Here is a 19,581-nt window from a genome sequence, read left to right on the forward strand (position 1 = left end):
TGTTCGTAGGTAACAATGTTATTTACACCCTGGTGTCCGTAGGTAACAATGTTATTTACACCCTGGTGTTCGTAGGTAACAATGTTATTTGCATCCGGGCTACACATTAGATACTGTTTTGGATGTATAGGTATTTATGGAAATGTTTCTTTGATAACTTAGTGGGTGAAATTGTAGTTCCCCTATGGTGGATGTATAAAGACACATCTTATCTTAAGCACGCTATTTACACCCGGGTGTTGCACTGTATGCATCTCTTCTTGCTCTTTCTACGATTGCTTGGTAAGGTTACCTGAACATCAGGCCCAAAACACACCTGTGCTGTATTGTGAACATGGCTGTAAGGTAATACATGTCCCATAGACCCCCCTGATGAAAAGGGGTTAATTAATCTGCCCAACACTCGGAAAGAAGGTATGAAACGTGATGAATTTTAGTATGTTTATTTACAAAATACCACAACAGTAAGCAGTGACTAACAAATCAATTATGTAATTGTGCCCCAATCAGTCTATTTAATATGTAGCCCCTGAGGCTCTTCATGTGGTCCTGCTGGACGCTGGCAGGATCTGTGTCTTTTATTCTGAAAGACACAATTACACATTTATTTACAATATTCAGTAGAAATTCATTTTACAAAGGATTTCATGCCCCACCCTTGTGTGGCTTTAAACAAACACATTGACTCAATAAAAAGGCACTTGAAAAATCTGTGCTTTTTAAAAACAGTACTTTCACAAAAAGGCAGCAGCTTCAGTCAACTTTAGTGCTTCTGACCTTTGCCCACCCCCAAACCCCATCACTACACCATCTCTCGCACTCCATCATTTATCTTCCTCTTCGTCACAGTGACGGGGTTCATCCCTCCTCTTCCCTTCCTTGCCTCTTTTTTCCATTCTCTCCTCATGCCCCTCCTTCTTTTCACCTCCTCACGCTTCTTCTCCCCCCCCCCCCTCCATCCCTCCCTCTCTGAATGTGTCCCGGTCTCTCCTCATTAGACAGATGCAGGTTTTTGGAGTTTAACGGCCTGCAGGCTGAGCTCTGTGCAGGCATGTTGACCATGAACGTGGAGGGTCTGGAGATGATTGCGGTGCTGGTGGTGGTGGTGCTGTTTGTGAAGGTGTTGGAGCGCTTTGGTTTGTTAGCAGACGGTCATGACGGTAAGGAAACTCCTTCAGTGTTTGGAAGGGATTTCTCTTTTTTCCTAAAAGTAGTAATCAGCCACTTGTTGTTGCACAGGTTTAAAAGCATAGACTGAAGTTTGTTCAGATTCTGAGTCATCATCTGTTTATATGTAAAGACAAAGTGCATGTCAAGATGATTATTTGTGATTCACGGCCCCCATCACATATTTGTATTTCCCTGGTTAAGTTATCTGAGTAAAAGGCAAGATTGATTCCTTTGGAAAATATCCAAACGATACATCATGCAATAATATATATTAAAAAGGCAGTAGTTTGTCAATTGTCTTGAATACTTCATTATTTTCTGATGTTGCTGCATGGTTCTTGAGAACTGTGTCATTCTGTAAGGTCAAATGATCTGTCTGTCACTCTAACAGAAGACTTTGCAGCTGTCTCATTTAATAAGTGTCATTTTTGCATGATTCAAATGTTGCTAATTGGCTCAATTGTTGTGATGTCTCATGCATATGATAAATTATCAGCTTTTAGTCCTTTTGTGTTCTGACTTTTGTGTTTTTTCTATCACAACTCAAGCTTCTATTCTACCTCAAATATTCTTTACAGCAGCTTGAGACTTTGATGATTGGCTTATTGAATTGGAATTCAATTGAATTAGATGTAAAAGCGTGCATCAGCTGCGGGTTGGCTAACTGGTTTATCCTGATGAGAGAGAGACAGATGAGGACTGAATGTAATTCTGCAGCAGATGGACAGAGACGTGATAGCATTTGATTTTCTCCTCTGAATTAAAAGATTGGAATTAAAAAGAGATTAGTGAGTGCCACCTTCTGAAATTAGGAAACTGGAGAGATATTGAGTTAGTTGTCAAGGAATGAGGAAGTTGGTCTTGTTTTAAAAGTTTGTCACTCTTCAGTAGTTATGCAGAGATTTAAATAGTGCATATTAAAGCAGTTAAAGATGGTTCTTGCTTCATGATTTGACTTTGTTTTGAATTTCACACGTGTTTAATATAAGTGTAACATGAGCACACTGGAGATTTGTCAGGCTGTGAGACGATAAGATGCTCATTATTTCCTCAAATGTGTGAAGCTAATATACAGTGGGGGGGGGGGGGGAGTCTCTATGGTACTGAAGGCCACCTGTTCTTTATATTATCAATCTGTTTCCCTTATGGCAAGGTAACATAGGTCGAGATCATTTGGAAATTAAATATTTACCTTATTTACTTGCATTTATAATACTTACTTAATGTAAGAACTAGTGACTTTGTTTTCTTTTAAAATGTGCAGCTTTGGTTTTCCCAGTAGTGGTGTGATACTATGTTCTTTATGTAACGTCCCTGACAACTTGTTTGTGGACGCACACTCACATTCAGGCTATGGATTGTGAAAATCCAACTTAAGTCACTTTTCTTCATTCGAGTCCTTGTATGTTTATGTGAGGACAATCTTGAATGCGGTTTTGATTTTGAAAAAATTCAATCAAATAACTCAATTTCTTAATTTCCCTCCAAGTGCATTAAAAAACATCTGATTAAAGTTTGATTACATCTTAATAAATCAGTACATTATACTCACCCTTCTAATTAAACGTGCTGGTTCTTTTATTAAATGAATAATGCTTTTTTGAGCTATTGATCAATTTTAAATGATACTATTTGAATACTTTTAATAAAGACTAAGTCTATATGCTATGCTGCAGTATGTCTGTATTTCTCAAAGCCTCTTTTGAAGTTATACAATTGTGGCGAAGGAAATTGTATTTTCAGTTGTAACTAAATCCACAGAGCAAAGCATACAGTTCACATGCCAGCTACGTGTGTGTTGTGTACTGTGGCATTATCCACCCTTTGTTATGGTTTTACTCTAAACCCCTGCTGGAGGCTTAGTGTGTTTTCAGGATCAGGATATACATTGTGTGTGCCTTTGACTCACTGAGCATGTTTCTCTGAAGCAATACATAACAAGTGTGTGTGATTCCACCTTGCTCACAGTGTTCTGTCATTAAATAGTGAAGGGAAGATGATGCATGCTCAGGGACACGTATGAGAGGAGGATTTAGGCTGTGCGTGGCTTCAACAATACCCTTCACTGTTATCACAAACAAGCACATGCTTTGGTTTCATATGAACTTCATATGTTCTATTGTCATTGAACTTGGAGTTAATAGTGTTTGCATCTTAAATATCTTTGCTGAGAAAGTGGCTTTTTGCATGTGGGGGCTTTAAGAGACGCATACAGTACTAAAGCTGAGAGAAAGCACATGAAGAGGCTTATTGTTTGGTACCTTAGCATAACTTTAAGACATGTGTTGGATTTTTATTTTTATAATGTGCTGTTATTTATATGAATACTGAAACAACCTACAACGAGACTTTTGAAAGGTGGAGAAACTGCCAAGGTAGACAACACAAGGCTGAGACAAACATTGAACAAAAAACTCCAGCATGAATAGAGGATCGGAGAACATTACAAGATCAGGATATTAAAAAAAGAGAACACTTTAGCAAACAGAGTTATTAAAAGGGCCAGCAGAGGGAACCAAAGCTTTCGGAAGCATCCTGATATAAGCAAAGCCATGTTTTTACCAACAGCATGAATAAAGACAATGTGCAGGTAAATACTATAAAAGGACCAATGTCTTCAAATAGTTTCGACTGCCCTCTGATATTAATTAAGCAATATCTCCCGACAGGCCGTGGTATATGCTCATTATATCACAGCTAAGTTTGCTTTTCAGCCCAACTGTATACTGTTTTTCTCAGGCGCGGAGGGATACTGACTTGTTGTGAAAAGTAACTTACAATTCTACCCGTGGTATACGCTCAGTATATCATGGCTAAGAACCAATCAGATTGCTTGATTTGACTTGTCCGTTTTATAATACATTAGATAATTCAATATACTTGTAGACTCTTTTAAAACAGTGCTTACCAACCATACAATAAATCTATTGCACACATTGACAGAACATTAGATCAACAACTAACCACGTACAATCTTTTCAAGAAGTGCAAACTCATTATAAAAACAGTGTAAAGAGAAATTCAAATCATACAATACATTGATTTGAAGTCGCAGAAAGGATGGCAGCATGTGTTAGATCTTTGTTACAGTTTATCTTTCAGCATTATTCAAGTCTAACATCTAGAAACGGGGAGGTTTCGGGAAGCCTCATTCTTTTATTAAATGCAATGCTCATTCATCTGGCTTAGTAACCTGTCTGTTTTTTTAATATGTGTACTCTAATTCCTATTCATGTAAGCAAAGCTAATTCGCCCTTTATTGCCTCCTTCTGACATGCTAAACACATTAGTTGCACATTATTGAGTGAAGCTGTATTAAAAACTCCACAATTTATCATAAAAGTTGATAACAGCCTGCAGTGTCAGACAGGTATTTCAGGCAGAACGATGCGCCTCGTAGATCTGCTCTGAATTAAACCCTGTGTGAGGCGTTAGCTGTACACTGCCATCAATCACAGCATTCACAAGGGAGCCGTGATATTCAGATCCATACGCACGCTGCTGTGATTATGTTGTGCTCTCTCTGCAGGCAGCGTGTTAAAGGCCAGGCTGTGTTCTGCCTTGATTGGAAAACACTTGAGCTGTTTATTATTGATTATACAACCTGTGCAATTACACTGTTCACTTCCCTGGCTTTGCATTTACACCTTTTTTAGGTCACTGAATACAAAAGCTAATCAGAAAGACTTAAATGCTTCAAAACAATAGCAAGCATGTTTAAATCTTCTTTTTTTCACTCGGGAACTAAAGCATATTAAACATAAGAGAAGTATTGTTGTGTGTTACTGGACTCTCCTTGTTTCTGCTGGCTTGGAAACAATCTTATTTTAATTGCAATGAGGATACATGCATTTATTCGAAGCATAGTTCACTGGTATTTGATAAAATCATACAAAATTGTCATTTGTTATACATGTTTTAGCTAAAATAAGTTATTGGGAAGTTGTATTAGCTCTACAGGTGTGCATGTTTGGTACAAATAAGCACAAGGTTGTGCAAAATGTAGACGTTTGCCTTTAGACTCTCACAGTATTTATCCTACTTCAAATACATTACAGCCTGATTGTGTGCCACGCAACAATAATTATTGTTTCTTACTGGTATTACTGAATATTAAACTATAGTTTCTGTATTTCTATGATGAAAAATGATAAGAAACTGTTAAATGTGTTATCAGCCCTTACTAAGTGATTGGATGTCATGCCTTATATTATATATCGCATGTCTAAAGAAAATAATAATATTAAATTACAACCTTTTTTCATTTACATGTTTTTTGAATTTAAGGCAATAACGTGAGTCAACACTGCCACAGGTCTTAATATTGTATTTAAATATTTAAATGTGGCATTGGAAAGTGATAAGTCCCTCATGGTGTGTAATTAACTTTTCTCTAATGTTTTTCTTTCGGGTCCTTTCATTTTTATTTTGTTGCTTTTCAGTGATCTGATTCCTAACAATTCCAATAAATGATTTCCTCTCATTAAAACTTTTACTGTAAGCGATGTCTCCAAACAATTATCTAGAAACAGAGCAGTATTTAATACTGGAGTACTAAACACTGAGATTATTAACACCGAGAACAGAGCTCGCCTCAGGAATGCTTTTTGCTGTGATAATTCATCTAAATGAGTTTACCGTTTATTCTCGCTTGAAGGTAAGAGTTCAATAATTGTTATTATTTTCCAATTAAGAATAAAGACACAATAAAGTGAAACAACATGTTTTCCCGATATTATTTAGATTGGATATAAAATGTTATCATCTTTAAAGTTCATGGTGTGCTAAAATGCTAAAGCTTTCAGTGTGTTGCTTGGTGAATATGCTGCACCGTACTGCAAATAACTCAGACACAACATCAGTTCTGTTCTTCCAAAATATGGGCTGATATTCACCTTGAGCCATTCACCTATTAGAGGGTCTCTGGGGAGGTTTTCACCCTTAATAGAGCTGGGAACTAAGTTTTTTTCCCTACATTTCTGTTGGTTGTCGCACATGTACGTGTCTCAACAAGAAGGTGACAGAAACACATCTAACTCCACTCTACTGGCTGTGGTAATGCAGGGCAGACATTAAGCCAATGAGCAAACAAAGACAGCGAGGAGAAGACTGCTAGCAAACAGATGTCTGCTGTGGTCAAACTGTCTTTGCTCAGTCAGTGACTGAGTGAAATGACTTGCAAGTGGCCGCCACGATGAGAGCTGGTCAAAATCTCTCAATTCTAAGGAAACATGCTTCCTTTGATATCTCTTTTGGCAAAGGGTACACTGGAGCATCCTTTACCAAAAAAAAAATTTGGTCCCACATTTCCCTGCGGCAGTAATATTTACAGTGACAAAGAATTCAGCCGTCAATAGCATCCACCATTGCTGTTTAATTTGAATTGGAAACTTCATGTGAGGTGTGATTCTGTTTAAATTGAAACCGTTTTGTATTTGTTTTATGTGTTATGAATAAACTTCAACTGCTATGCAAGTGCACTTACATCACATTTGAAGTTGAAGTACACTACAAGTCCATATGAATTATATTTCCTTGACATGCTTATAAAAGTGGTTATAAAAAGTGCCGTCTTTTTGCAACATCCAACTGCAGCCGTTGATATTAACAATACAGGTTTACAATCGTCTGTTCAGCTGAAGAGGGAGGACATGTTTTCATCACGGGTTGACCCTGAAGCTTACACACGCACTCATCTTAAACAGAAACTCCCAAAGGGTATCTCTAAACTAATTACAAAAGATTTAGAGGACAGCATGTGGTCTGTGAAACAGCAGCAGAAAGCCTCAATATATCAGTGTTAAAGCCAACGTGTTGGAAAGCACCTGTTGGTTGCACGTCCAATGTTCACTCTTTGGTTTGAAGCCTCATATCAGGCCCTCGGCAGCACTATGAATACTACAGCGGATCATTCAACACAATCTGTGTTTTCAATAAACCTAACATTTGAAAGGCCGTTCCATTGATATATGTCCAGTGCCTTGACTTTATTTTCATTGATGAACACACTTTCACTCATTCTCCTTCAACACGTGCATATTCCTGATTTATTTAAGATATAAAGAAGGGTAAAGATCCCCTCCAGCGTCCATATGTCCTGCTGATGGTCTCTGCTGGTTGTTTCTCATCCTCCTGACGGTGGCTCCAGTCATCCTCCACTCTGTCTGCTATTTTCAGTCTCCCTTGTCTTCTCCTCTTTTTTACTGCTGCTGCTAATGCATATCATTCTTCCACCTTTGCACTTGAAGTTTAGTTTGACTGCTGCTGAACGATGGCACACCTTAAATCAGATGAAAGGCAGCATGTGCGGCTCTGTGTCTCTACATGTGTTCACAGTTAGCTGTCAGATAGTGTCAGAGGAAAGAGGGTCAATGTTATCAGCTGCTGCACACTGTGGTACTGTCCGTGTGCAGACAGAGACATTGACTTGTCCCTTTTCAGACTAGAAGTAATCATCTGGATGCATTAGGATGTTGATACTAATCTCGTGGGCTTGCTGTTAAAAGAAGACTGGCATGTCTTCTGCATGGCATTGTGTAGTGGAGAAATGGATTTCACCATCATTTACACAAAATACAACACAAGAAAAATACTTTTTAATACACAAAGCATCTATATTATTGATCATCATACTGTTGTCCTTCAATAATTCATATCGATTGCTATAACATAGATTTGCATTACTTTTATTTATATTTGAGTATCCAATTGAGTCATTTATTCATCTTTATATATTTATTTAAAGAATAAATGTTTAAGTGAACATCCTGAATTTGCAGATGGATTTTTAAATGTTGATTGTTCAAAGCACACGTTTTTAACTAGCAAATGTGTGAAGTGGGCAGGATAAACTGATACAGGTGGGGAAAAGATCTGTTTGACCAACTCTGAATAATGAGACATTCTTAACATTAACATTCAAGCAATGAATGACAGTTAAGGCTGAACTCAAACTTATTGCATCTCTTTATTTCCATCACTCGGGTTATGTTGAAGGTCAAATGGTCAACATCTGCAAACTCCCATCATTGCATGAATGCACACACACCTGCAGAGTGAGTCCTCACTCTCAGCGTCACCCCGAGTTACCTTCGTGGTTGATTGCACTCGCGGGCTTCACTGAGGGTTGCCCTGGTTCACAGCTTATAATTGCCTTCCTCTTCACAGGCGACGCTTCAGTAAATATGCCAGCCTCATGTTAACGTGCATGGAAAAACACAACCCAAACACTAATGCTGCTGCTGTGCATGCCTGAGCACACTGCTGCAGGTGTCCCATAATTACATCACATGCTTGGACCCTGAGCTTGTCTGTAAACAGCCGGATGATCTCATCATCATCGCCACTTCTCCGACGTTTTGATTGATGATGGTCACATCAAGGCCTTCCTCAGGGTGGTGTGGTATTTTTTACTAAAGCTCTCTGTGTGCCTCAGAGAAAAATCCAATTTGTTAAACACTTTACGAAAATCACGCTCTTGGGGTGGTTCGTTAACAGGCTTTTGTAGAAAAACTAATACAAACCCAGAGGTTGTTGCTTTCTTTAATTAAATTCAACATGTAACGGATGGATTATCAGCTTGTCTTTCCTTCCTCTTTTTATTGTATTTCTCACACATCAGTTGGTTAGACTGATGGATTGCCGTGGTCAGGTTGTCCTCTGTCTACCCAGACAGGAATTGATAAGATCCTCCCCCCCCTATGAATACTGGGGATGGAAAGTGACGTGACAGGTGGCAGCGATGAGTGAGAAAAATGTGTAATCTTTCCAAAGATCAATGTCTCTCAGTCGGCAGAGGCAGGAGAACAAAAAGGCTGCTGGTTACAGAGATAAGGTCTACTGCGTGACATTTCCCACTGTCAGAGGTACGTGTCGGTGAGAAACCCTCTGTTGAAACCATGTGAGGGTCAAGCTGTCAACGAGGGATCTATCAAAAGTTAAATCATGAAATAATAATCTGAAATGATGCAGCAATGTAGGGCATGCTGACCAATGTGAAGACATTTTATAAATAAAAAACTAAACAAACAGTAGACTGATAAATTCAACACTTGCAAATTGCTCATTACTGTATCAGCACCGTAGCTTTACTTGTCAGATTTTAGCTTCCAACCCGATATTATTCAAGAAATGTGGTAATAATGTTTCCAAAGATGACAGAAGAATAACTTTTTCACCACTAAGTTGATGATCCAGACCCAAATTTGGACAGTTTACTGCAGATCGGAGTAAAACATTGGTCGTAAAGAAACAAGCAAATGTTTTAATATGCTGTTATAGTTATATTTTCTAAGCAAATTTACAGCCATAGCTAAGGAGAAGTTTCTTTGATATTACTCTATAAAGTATATATTCTTCTTAAGAGAACAAAGTCGTGATTTAAGGCTCCCTCAAGACTTGTTTGACATACTTGCCAAGTCATCTTTCAAAACAAAACAGCCTTTGACAGTCCATACATGCCTCATCTTTAGGTGCTCTTAATGAAATGCTGCAGCAGTGTTATGCTGTGATTGTTCAGAGTGTGTTTGACATTAATGGATCCGGATGTGTGTTGTATAATTTACCTGTCAACAGCTGATAGAATCCCCACTTCTCTAATAGTTAATCCCCCCCTTCTACTTTTCCTCATCTGTCCACCAATCATTGCTTCAATAATGTATGGAGCATGATATTATCTGTTTGCAGCAGGAAGGTTATGATTGGTCAATCTCGACGGCTGCATGTTTTATTAACCATTAGGCGAACAGGGATAGTTTCAGAGCGATGCTCCCTCTGGCAGCGTAATGTGACTGTGGCCCCTTGATGTGGTGCCAGGTGCCCCAACGCTGGCAGCTGCTGGCGCCCAGGAGTCAATGAATCTACAACATGTAGGTCAGCGTATACACTCAACACCAAACATGACAGAGGGGTGGGCTTTGAACCAAACCAGCAATTGTTCCTCATGGGATGTTAGCAAAGTTGTTATTGACTTTGATGGACGCTGTGCTACAATAACATTTCAAAATTAGTTTTATTCTCTTCAGGATTGTTGCACTTTTTGAGATTTCAAGAGCTCCTTACCAAGGGAATAGAGCTTTAATCACAATGTTGGCAAAGGGCAAAAATGATTCAGATCGGCTCTTAAATTCTACCATGCTTCACCCTACTACTTAGTTTGATTAACATTTGGTCAGAAATGTTTCCATAATCCTGCAGACAAACAAATCAAAAAAGAAAACGCACCCTCTTTAGTGGAGGTAATAGTTGATGATTTATTAGCTGCTATCACAAGGAGATTAGCCTCGATAAAAGATAATGAAAGCTAATGTGGACTGGTAAAAGTAAAATGTCTTTAAAGTGGCCACTTTAAGAAAAGCCTTTGCCCTGCAGTCTCTGGGTGTTTATCAATCTCGAGTACGCTTGCTTGGTAGCACATGTGTTCCGAGCGTCTTGTTTCAGAAGCGAGGCAAGAATACTTCCTGGCATTCGGAAAACAAAGAGTGGAACAGGCTAACAGGTGTGCGTCATATGAGAGGCCCCGCCTTACATTTTCCGCCACAGATTTGGGGAAATTGGTCCGTGCGCAAAGCATTGTGGGGATTTTAAGACTGCAGAGTCTACACATGTGCAGCCTCGAAATTTCTCCAAACGAAGTACGCCGTAGTATGCTTGAAATTGTGGCTCTGGAGCAGCTTTACTGAAACAAGCTAATTCCCCCAACAGGAAGTGTACGTCACTGTATTGTTGTCTGGAAAAAAGGACATTTATTTCTCTAATTCAAGAACAACACACACTGAGACGGTCCTTAGGTCTTACTGTCGGTTTGAATTTTTCACTTTATGGATGGGACTCGCATACCAATGACCTTTTATGTATAGATTTTTTTTTAAAAGCCTTTTCTCATTCTATGTTGTTGGGAATATAGCATCAGAAGATGGGCTGAATGTAAATGTTTTTCTATTACTGGAATGGGCTGCTTTTTATTGGAAATTTATCATAGAGCAATTGAGTAAGTGGAGAGTGAGTCATTGTTTCGGTTGAGCCCTGAAATAATAAACCTTGGTGATCATTGTAATATGGTGGAATTTGGTTTTGACATTTACATTGCTGATAAGCTGCTAACTTCATTGTGGATTTAATTAAAGCAGAAAACACGGCAGAGGATGTTTCGGTGGCTGAAAATAATCCATTTTAAACCTGAAAACATGAGTACACAACAAAAAAAAGAAAAAAGTTTATCTTGAAGAATTGGAAAAGCTTACTCTAAAATTGATGATGATGATCCAAAAACAATATAAGATTACAAAAACCTCCACATTTTCTCAACCCCCAGTTACAAGACAAAGCTTCATATTGACTCCTGTGTGCTGCTGGAGAGGTGTGATGATTGCTTCTTCAAGTTTCCACCAGTTAAACAAACAACAAGCAATATCACATGTGATCAGAGCACAGTGGTGTTTAGTGTGTGGGCGGATACGGACCCTCCATTTATTTTCCTGCTTTTTTCTTTTGCTCTCCTGTCACAAGCCGGAGAAATCATCTGCTGCTGGACGCTAATGACTTCACGGAGGCAGTAGAGGGTGGTGTCTCGCTTATTTGCTGCGAACCTGAATCTCCCTCTCTCTTAGACACAAACACACTCTTAGACACACTTTGTTTCCCTTCAGATATGATGAAGTGGCGTGGATAAAAACTGTTTCTGCCCTCGCTTTCTATACTCTTCAATCAGTGTGTGTAAAGAGGCTGAGACAGATTGACTGGAGCTGCACGATGTGAGGAAAACATGCCGTAACGCTGTTGAACATGGTTATAAAAATATGATTTAAAACCCAGCAAATAGCTTGTTGAATTAAAAAAAGATTTAAAGTTTACAACTTTCTCTTAACACAAAACAAAACACTCATAAATATGGAATGACACTCTTTCCTCTAATTAAATTCATCCATGGTCCAGAAAACATGCTCTCAACACATATGATAAACAAAATAACTGACATACTATTCAAATGAATTGTCTTATGCTGTCATTGCACTTTGGTTGCATTTTTCATTTTCTTTGATTTGCCCCCCGCCTCGAAAGTATAATCACATCATTAATAGTAGAGATGTAGGTACAAGTACAGTATCAAAAAGTGTTTTCAACATGTTGCCTTATCACTAATGTGAAGGGGGGTTGCTTTCCTAGAGGTTGTGCGTCTTCCCCGTAGCAGCCCACCTCCCATCCCTCCTCTCTCCCTCTCTCTCTTCTTCCCTCCCTCTACTTACGCAGTGAGGCAGTGGTTGCGCTGAGAAAGAGCCACAAACTGTCGGAGAGCAGAGTTTGCTCCTCATGTCTCCTCATTTACGAGGAGCGGACAGGAAGAAGGATTGAGATCAGCTTGTGTGGACTTTATTTCTTTTTTTTTTTAGCTTTTCTAAAGTGACCCCTGGAGATCAGAGAGATGATGTCAGACTCCTCACAGACCTGAGGCCAGTATTTCTTTGCTCTTAACGTCACCTTTCAGCCTCACAGACTGGATTCAGGGAGCGGGAGGGCGGGGGTCTAGCAGGCGGGTGCCAGGAGGTGCTGTGTAGCGCTGGAGTGGGTGCAGGGGAACTGGAGCGCGGGGCTGGGTGGCAGCGCTGGTCCTGGTCCTGGGGGGGGTCCTGGGGGGCGTCCAGAGGGCGAGGAGGCCGGCTCGGGCTCCGGCTCCGGGTCGGGGTATGGTGGGGAAGCAGAGGGTGGAGCGATGCTGAGTGCCATCTGGGAGACAGAGGGGCTTCAGACGGTGGGCATCGTGGTGCTGGTGTTCGCCTCCATCAAGCTGCTGCACCTGCTGGGGCTCATCAGCTTCTCCGAGGGTAAGACGTGAGGAGGAGGACGAGGAGGAATAGAGGAGCTGGAAGAAGAAACTGCTTATTGAGAAATGTTTTAAAGCTAAAAGGAAATGGATGCCTCTTGGGTTTTTCATTTCCAGAGGTGGGAAGAAGTGGAGTACAAATACTTCGATACTGTACTTAACCTTTGTGTTGTGCTCGAAAAATGTTACCGTTCATGGTTTTCTCGGTTCAATTTTGATTTATCTCAGTCCAAAACACTCAAAAATAAAGACTATCATCCAATATTGTTTTAACTACATCATAACTAACTTATAATTATTTCATAACCGTACAACCCTGTTGTAATTTAGTTTTATGGCCCCAAAACACATTACACCACATATTTCAGATGTGCATATTATGTGTGTTCAGGTTCAAGTGTTAGTGTACATATTCTTTGTGAAAGGTGGAGTTCCCGTGGGAAGGGGGCCAGAGGGATGGGAGACCAGGTGCATGTTGCGAAAAAATTATTGTTACAGTGGATGAAGGGGGAGGGATGTCTAAAGTCAAAGATGAATTTTGATTGGGCCAAATTTGACCCAGAGTGACCCACAACAATTCTGCTGGGTCTTCCCAGACCCGAACACCAAATTATACACTTTTTTTTTTAGAGACCTTCAGACTTGGCTAAAATGGTCAAAATCTGTTTTGTAGTGTTTATATAGCTGTTGTGGAGGATATCATGAAGCCTTGTTCCGATACAAAGAACTAGAGCGTAGTTATTATATAATTTGAACTTGAAACGGGTCACGGGAGACCCGAACACAACATAGGGTTTAAGTAGATTTTTCTGGTATCAGTACTTTACTCCACTACTACGACTTTTTACTTTTACTTCTTACATTTTTAACACAAATACCTGTACTTTCTACTTCTTACATTTTCAGAACAGGTTTGTTACTTTAGTTTTAATGTGTGTTTGGTGGAGTGATCATTATTATTTAGAGTCTTTGCTTGCCTATTGATTTGAACACGATTCGTGTATCCATCATTTCCTGGTCTTCTTGTTCAGCATGGAAACATTTATTAGCTAACAATGACATTATTGTTCTATTAATATAAAGGGAGGTCAGGTACTCTTTAAAACAGCTGCTAGTTATGGGTACTTTTTACTTAAGTACATTTCGAAGCCTACTTTTACTTGAGTAGAGAAGCTTAGTCAGTACTTCTACTTTTACCAGAGTATTTTTAAACACAAGTATCTGTACTTCTACTTGAGTAAATGATGTGTGTACTTTTGCCATCTCTGGTGTTTGATGTTCTTCTAAACACACTCTACTCTCTTAGACACTAAATTTGGCAAGGGTAAGGAAGAGAGCACTGACATGAGGAGGAAGAAGAGGCAGGAATAAAATTAACTTGTTTTCCCTCAACACTTCAGAGTCTTGGGTCGTAGATTTCCTTTGAAACACACTTAAAGGCAGCCATATGAAAACATGTCAAGTTAATGGAGGTCATGATACCAAAGTAGGACTCTGTGACATAGAACAGAAACAAATGGTCTGTCTTACTGAAGTTATGGAGACAGAGATGTGACAGAGATGTGTGTGAGAGTGCAAGGAGGAAGATGTTTAGCAGGAAAGATGTCAAATATATTTTTGTTTTGGTGTATGTGGGTTGATCCCTGTTTGTGTGTACAAAATAGTGTTAACGGTAGTGTTAATCACCTCGGAAAACAATCACATTACAACTTAATCATGTCAGTGTGAATTACAAGTGAACTTCTCACACTGTTTGGGAACGGTGTGTGTATGTCAGCCTCACTAAAGAGTTTAGTTTGGACCGAGTGCAGTCCTCTCATTAAGTAAAGTGGAGCAGCATCGTCAGCAGTCTGAGCTCCACACCAGCACATCCATCACACTGCTGTTCTGTAAACACGCTGTGTGCATATTCAGGGAGATAAGAGAAGTGTGCAGCTGGGAAAAGCTGACCCCATGTTTGGATGAAGCAGAGGTGTTATATTTAATGCACATGGGAGCAGTGTTTTCATTCGGGGACAGTTTACATGCTTCACTGAACGGTTCAGGTGAGTTGAAGCCCACCCCCCGCTCCGTGTTAACAGATGCACCAACATCAGATTGATTATCTTCTCTCGGTGAGACGATGGAGACGTCAAGGCCGAGCTGTCTGCTCATGGTGTGATCAGTATTCAGCACAGGTGTCTCGCTGGGTAGTTACTCGCAGAATATCTGCTCCCTGATGAGCGGTCAATACAGATATTGATGTGAAGTCATGTTCAGGAGAGGGGGGGGGGGGTGTAATGTTGAAAATGAGGATCTTTCCAACACATTAACAGCTGTGGGTCAATCTGTGGAGGGGAACTAAACCTCATTAACAGGTACAGTTCATAGATGCTCAAACTTATTTTCATTATCAATTGTGTAACAAGTATATATGCTTACTTTATATTTCCCACAGCCCACGTACCATGCTTATTCGAACTAACAGTGCAAACTTTTTAACGATACTTATTTTACTATTATATTTGACAAAGAGAATACTCAAATCCTCTCATTTAAGAACCTGAAAGCAGCCACTTACTGTAATGGTGATGGGGGGGGGAAATATTTATAAATAAGTCCACAGAATATCCTAAAATAATGGAAAACCTTTTCATTTTCAATATCCTATAGTGCCAAAGCAATGTTTTGAATTGTTGGCTTTTCTCAACGCTTTCAAATCCAATTATTTCATTAATCTACTAATAATGTCAGCACATAACTCCAGAAATAATGCAGTGTTGAGATCAGAATCCCCCTAGGCATCTTCTCTTTATCATTAAAAACCCAGCAGTCACAAGAAATACTTGATTTTTTACAGTTCTGTTACACAAACCCACTTTTCCCACAGCTGGGAACTGCCCACTGCCATCACATCCACCTGAGAAGTGGCACACAGGCATTTTGGGGATAAAAGTCCACCTTTAAGCTTCTATGTGGCAGATACAGAGACCTGGCTGTAGATCTGAAGTGGCATCTTTCCATTTCAGGAGAGATTGTGAGCTGATAAAGTTCTCTGTCTGTATTCTACTGTCCCTCTCTACTGTAGCTTCATCTGGCAGAGACACAATGAACGCTTTGTTAAGATCAGGTGGGGGGGGAAACATCTGGCCTGCAGGGACTGTACAACACTCTGATCACTAGTACTGCAGATTGTAAGGACTTCAGACCGGAAAATAAGAAAGAGAAATATAACAAGTTCATTGCATCAGCCAATGCACAATCAGCAGAGCATTGTACTGTGAATATAGGCAGCCACTCCAACTTTAATTATGAATGTAGCTGGACTGCATGTGTTCCTGCTTACTGTCCCAAGGCTGAAGCTGGCTAGTAATATTATATAATGAGCTCTCTTGTTAGAAATACTATTACTTTTGTAGAAATTTGGAATCTCTCTTGTTGATTATTTTCTAGTGTGATTGGCTAAGACACATAGCGACATGCATTTGTTTCACTCACTTACACACATGCGTACATTTCTACAATGCAGGGCTATTATGGCAAAGTGCTGAGCAATGCCTCAAGGGTGCTGAATAATCAGTGTGTCACACAATGATTAATAATTTTCTGGTTCACCGCACGCAGGTACACCCCATGCCCCCTTAATCACACACAGACACACACCAAACCCACACAAATGAACAAGTACAGGGATGGAACACTGTGTCAATTTGGACCCACCGTCTTCTATTAACATTGGAGTTGCAGACAGAGTCTTAACGCTGAAATCCATCTAACACAGTTTTCATGTTCTCCGTGTCCTTCGTGTGGATTTATGGCCTGGCAGGAGACAGTGTGGTGTCGGCGCTGACCCTGGACCGGTTGTGAAACTGATTTTACTTGCAGTCATGATTGAGGGGGCATTTTGGCTATGAGTTTGTGATTTGATAAGGATTTTGTAAAAGCTACCTGCTCAATTTTAGGAAGAAATTACGGAAGGATGTAACGTGAGCCAAACAGGAACCCATTGGAATTTGGAGAATATTTAAATCAGAGGGGATCCTTAAATATATTTTTCAATATAGTTAACATTCCAGCCACAAGTTACAGTATATGTCCTTCTATCGTCCAATAGAAGTGTCTGTATCTCTGGTCCTTGCTGTGAGCTGATTGGTTGGTTAAACTTCTGGTTAAGGCTGGGCATTAGGAAGAAAGTCAAGTATCACTATGATACTTTACTAAAATAATTTTTTTGTCCCTCCCAACACATCATTTCAACCGTTTTTTCCAGTGCAAAGCTTTCAATATTCTCGTCCAGGATCAGGTGAAGAACATGTTTTAAGCTCATTGTCATCCCAGTGCCCTTAGAAGTTAAAACAGACCTGTTGAATTTGTATTTTACAAAATGATGGCTGACCTTTCTGCTGTTGCTCGGTGGCATTCAGTAGTGACGAAGCAGCTCTGATGGGCCTGTCGTTGATAATCACATCATGTGGAGTAAAGCTGGTTAGAGTCTGAGGCAGACGCTGTGAGTCTTGATGTCTTCATTCCCTGTCCAGGTATTTATGATGTTTAAAGTCGGCTGCCAGTGAAACACTATAACATATTAAAGTGTGCTTTCATTTTGTTAAGTGCAGAAGTGTGTACATTTCCAGTAAACACACACAAACTGTTTTAGGGGTGTGGAATAAACTGCATCCTTGAAGGATTGTTTTCTTTGTCGAGGCACAAATCCAAGTTGGTTCAGTAGGAGTTTTTATTGTTTAAGATCTCTCCAGCTAATTTAAACGGCTATGTCCACTGGGGAAAATAAATCCCATTGTTTCTCAAGAAAGCATTTAAAAGATGAAAGTATGGAAACAATCACGTTGGTTTGAGATTGTGAGCAGCTTCCCTGCTACATTCTTACAGATCGATTTAAAGGACAACAATGAAACGGCCCAATTACCCTTTGGCTATCCTCCATGATGCCTATTGAGAGCGGGACATGATTGACTTAACCTTTTCCTGAGTGTTCAGAGTTATGGGTCTCTCTGGTGTCTTTACAGAGAGGACGGGCAGATTAATGAAAGTAAAAAGACTTGTTCTGTCAATTTGAGTCTGGAAAGCAAGGACAAAGATCTCTGGAGCAATCAATGTAGATGAAAACATTTCAGATAACACGCAGTGAGAGGAGGAGGTTTGATTGAAGTGCTCAAATGCTCCCAATGCGCAGGGACTTGTACTCCTACAGTACACATATGTATTTAATTAAATGACCTGTGTATTAAAGCAGCGCTGGGATGCAGTATAATGTACAGAGTCTGTTAGCAGCAGTGTGTGATATTCTCATCTCCGGTGTTATTAAATGTGTATGTGCAGACGGGAAAAAGACAGAAAATGGTGCAAAGTTTAATCTGATAGAGCAAAATCACTGTTTCATAAACCTTGAGTCTCCCCTTGTGCTTTCATCCATTTTTCAATCAAGGTTGCAGAAACAGTGCTCGTTCAGCATGGAGATGACTTTAATAAACTAAATGAATAATAATGTTGCCATGTGAATCCAGCAACAATGTTTTCCATATTCAAGCCAAGGACATAGATTCTCATAAATCATTCAGCAGTTCCTTGCCAACAGCTCATTGTTCCTTTTTCCTCTGGGTTGAACAAACTAGACGTTTTGTATGTCGTATTTTTGTTAATTAAAACAGGGTGTATTTGGTATACTGTAAATTGTCTGGTTGCAAGTGGTATCACAGCTGTTGTACTGGTTAATATATAGACCTTCCTGCATGAACAAAGCAAAGGTGTAGACACTTTCTGTCTTTTTTGCTCTTTTCTCCTGCAAACACATACAGACAATGAAACATATCGAGCTCTGTGAACACCTTGTGTATCGGTTGGCTTAAATAATGTTAGTATCCTATCTTTTTTATATATATATATCCATACTTTATAGTCCTTTGCAGTTTGTATAGATGCAATAAGTCTTTCTTTCTTTCTGTAACCCTGGTTCAGATTGATCTGAACCAAGAGTTCATTAGTTCCTTCTACTGATTGGGGATAAAGTGGTGGGAACGCTTCATTAGTTGGCTCTGCTAATGTAAAGAGAAGTGTGATAAATGGATTGCTTACTGAACTTCTCTCACTTCAAGTGTAGTGTTCAGTTAGCTCTGCACATAACTAAGATTCTCATAACATTTCATTTGTTAACTGCTTTTAAGCCAGACACTTTTAACACAAGAAATAAAGAGCTTTTCTAAAAACTACACGGAGCTGGGTATTAATTGACATCTGAATACACACAATAATAATGTACCTGCAGTTGCATAGATACATAGGTAGAGAAATGGTGAAAGCACAAAAGACGTCTAAAAAAAAAGAAAACAGGAGATTTTCTTATCTTTGTGATGCATAAAACATTCTGTCACATAACAAATGTGCCTTATAGTTAAAGAGGGAAACCTCATTGTCATAGAATGAAATACGCCAGGCCAGCTTAGTTTCACTTGGGGGTTTTCCACAGTCTCAAATCATGACAGATGGCATATTGCCTCAGTGTGTCTTTAGGCTGAGCTACAGTATATAGAGAACATTTCATTTGAGTTCAAAAGTGTTGCTTTTTGGATCTCAGGCTTTTTATGTGCAACACAGAC

The 19,581-nt window shown here is 39.6% G+C and overlaps 1 protein-coding gene across 4 annotated transcripts in view; it reads left to right on the forward strand.

Moving 5' to 3' along the window:
• kcnip4a (potassium voltage-gated channel interacting protein 4a) overlaps window positions 1-19,581 on the forward strand; it is a 79,181-nt gene that overhangs the window by 43,123 nt on the left and 16,477 nt on the right. Inside the window, exon 1 of one of the 4 annotated variants that reach the window (XM_079672361.1) lies at window positions 12,835-12,989. The exons of the other annotated variants lie outside the window; for them this stretch is intronic. Within the exon in view, the coding sequence (XP_079528487.1) occupies window positions 12,878-12,989 (112 nt within the window). The 5' untranslated portion in view covers window positions 12,835-12,877. Of the gene's footprint in view, window positions 1-12,834; window positions 12,990-19,581 lie in introns of those variants that run through there. 4 annotated transcript variants of the gene reach the window in all.

This window comes from Notothenia rossii, assembly GCF_949606895.1.
Source record: "Notothenia rossii genome assembly, chromosome: 3".
In the NCBI taxonomy this organism is placed as follows: Eukaryota; Metazoa; Chordata; class Actinopteri; order Perciformes; family Nototheniidae; genus Notothenia; species Notothenia rossii.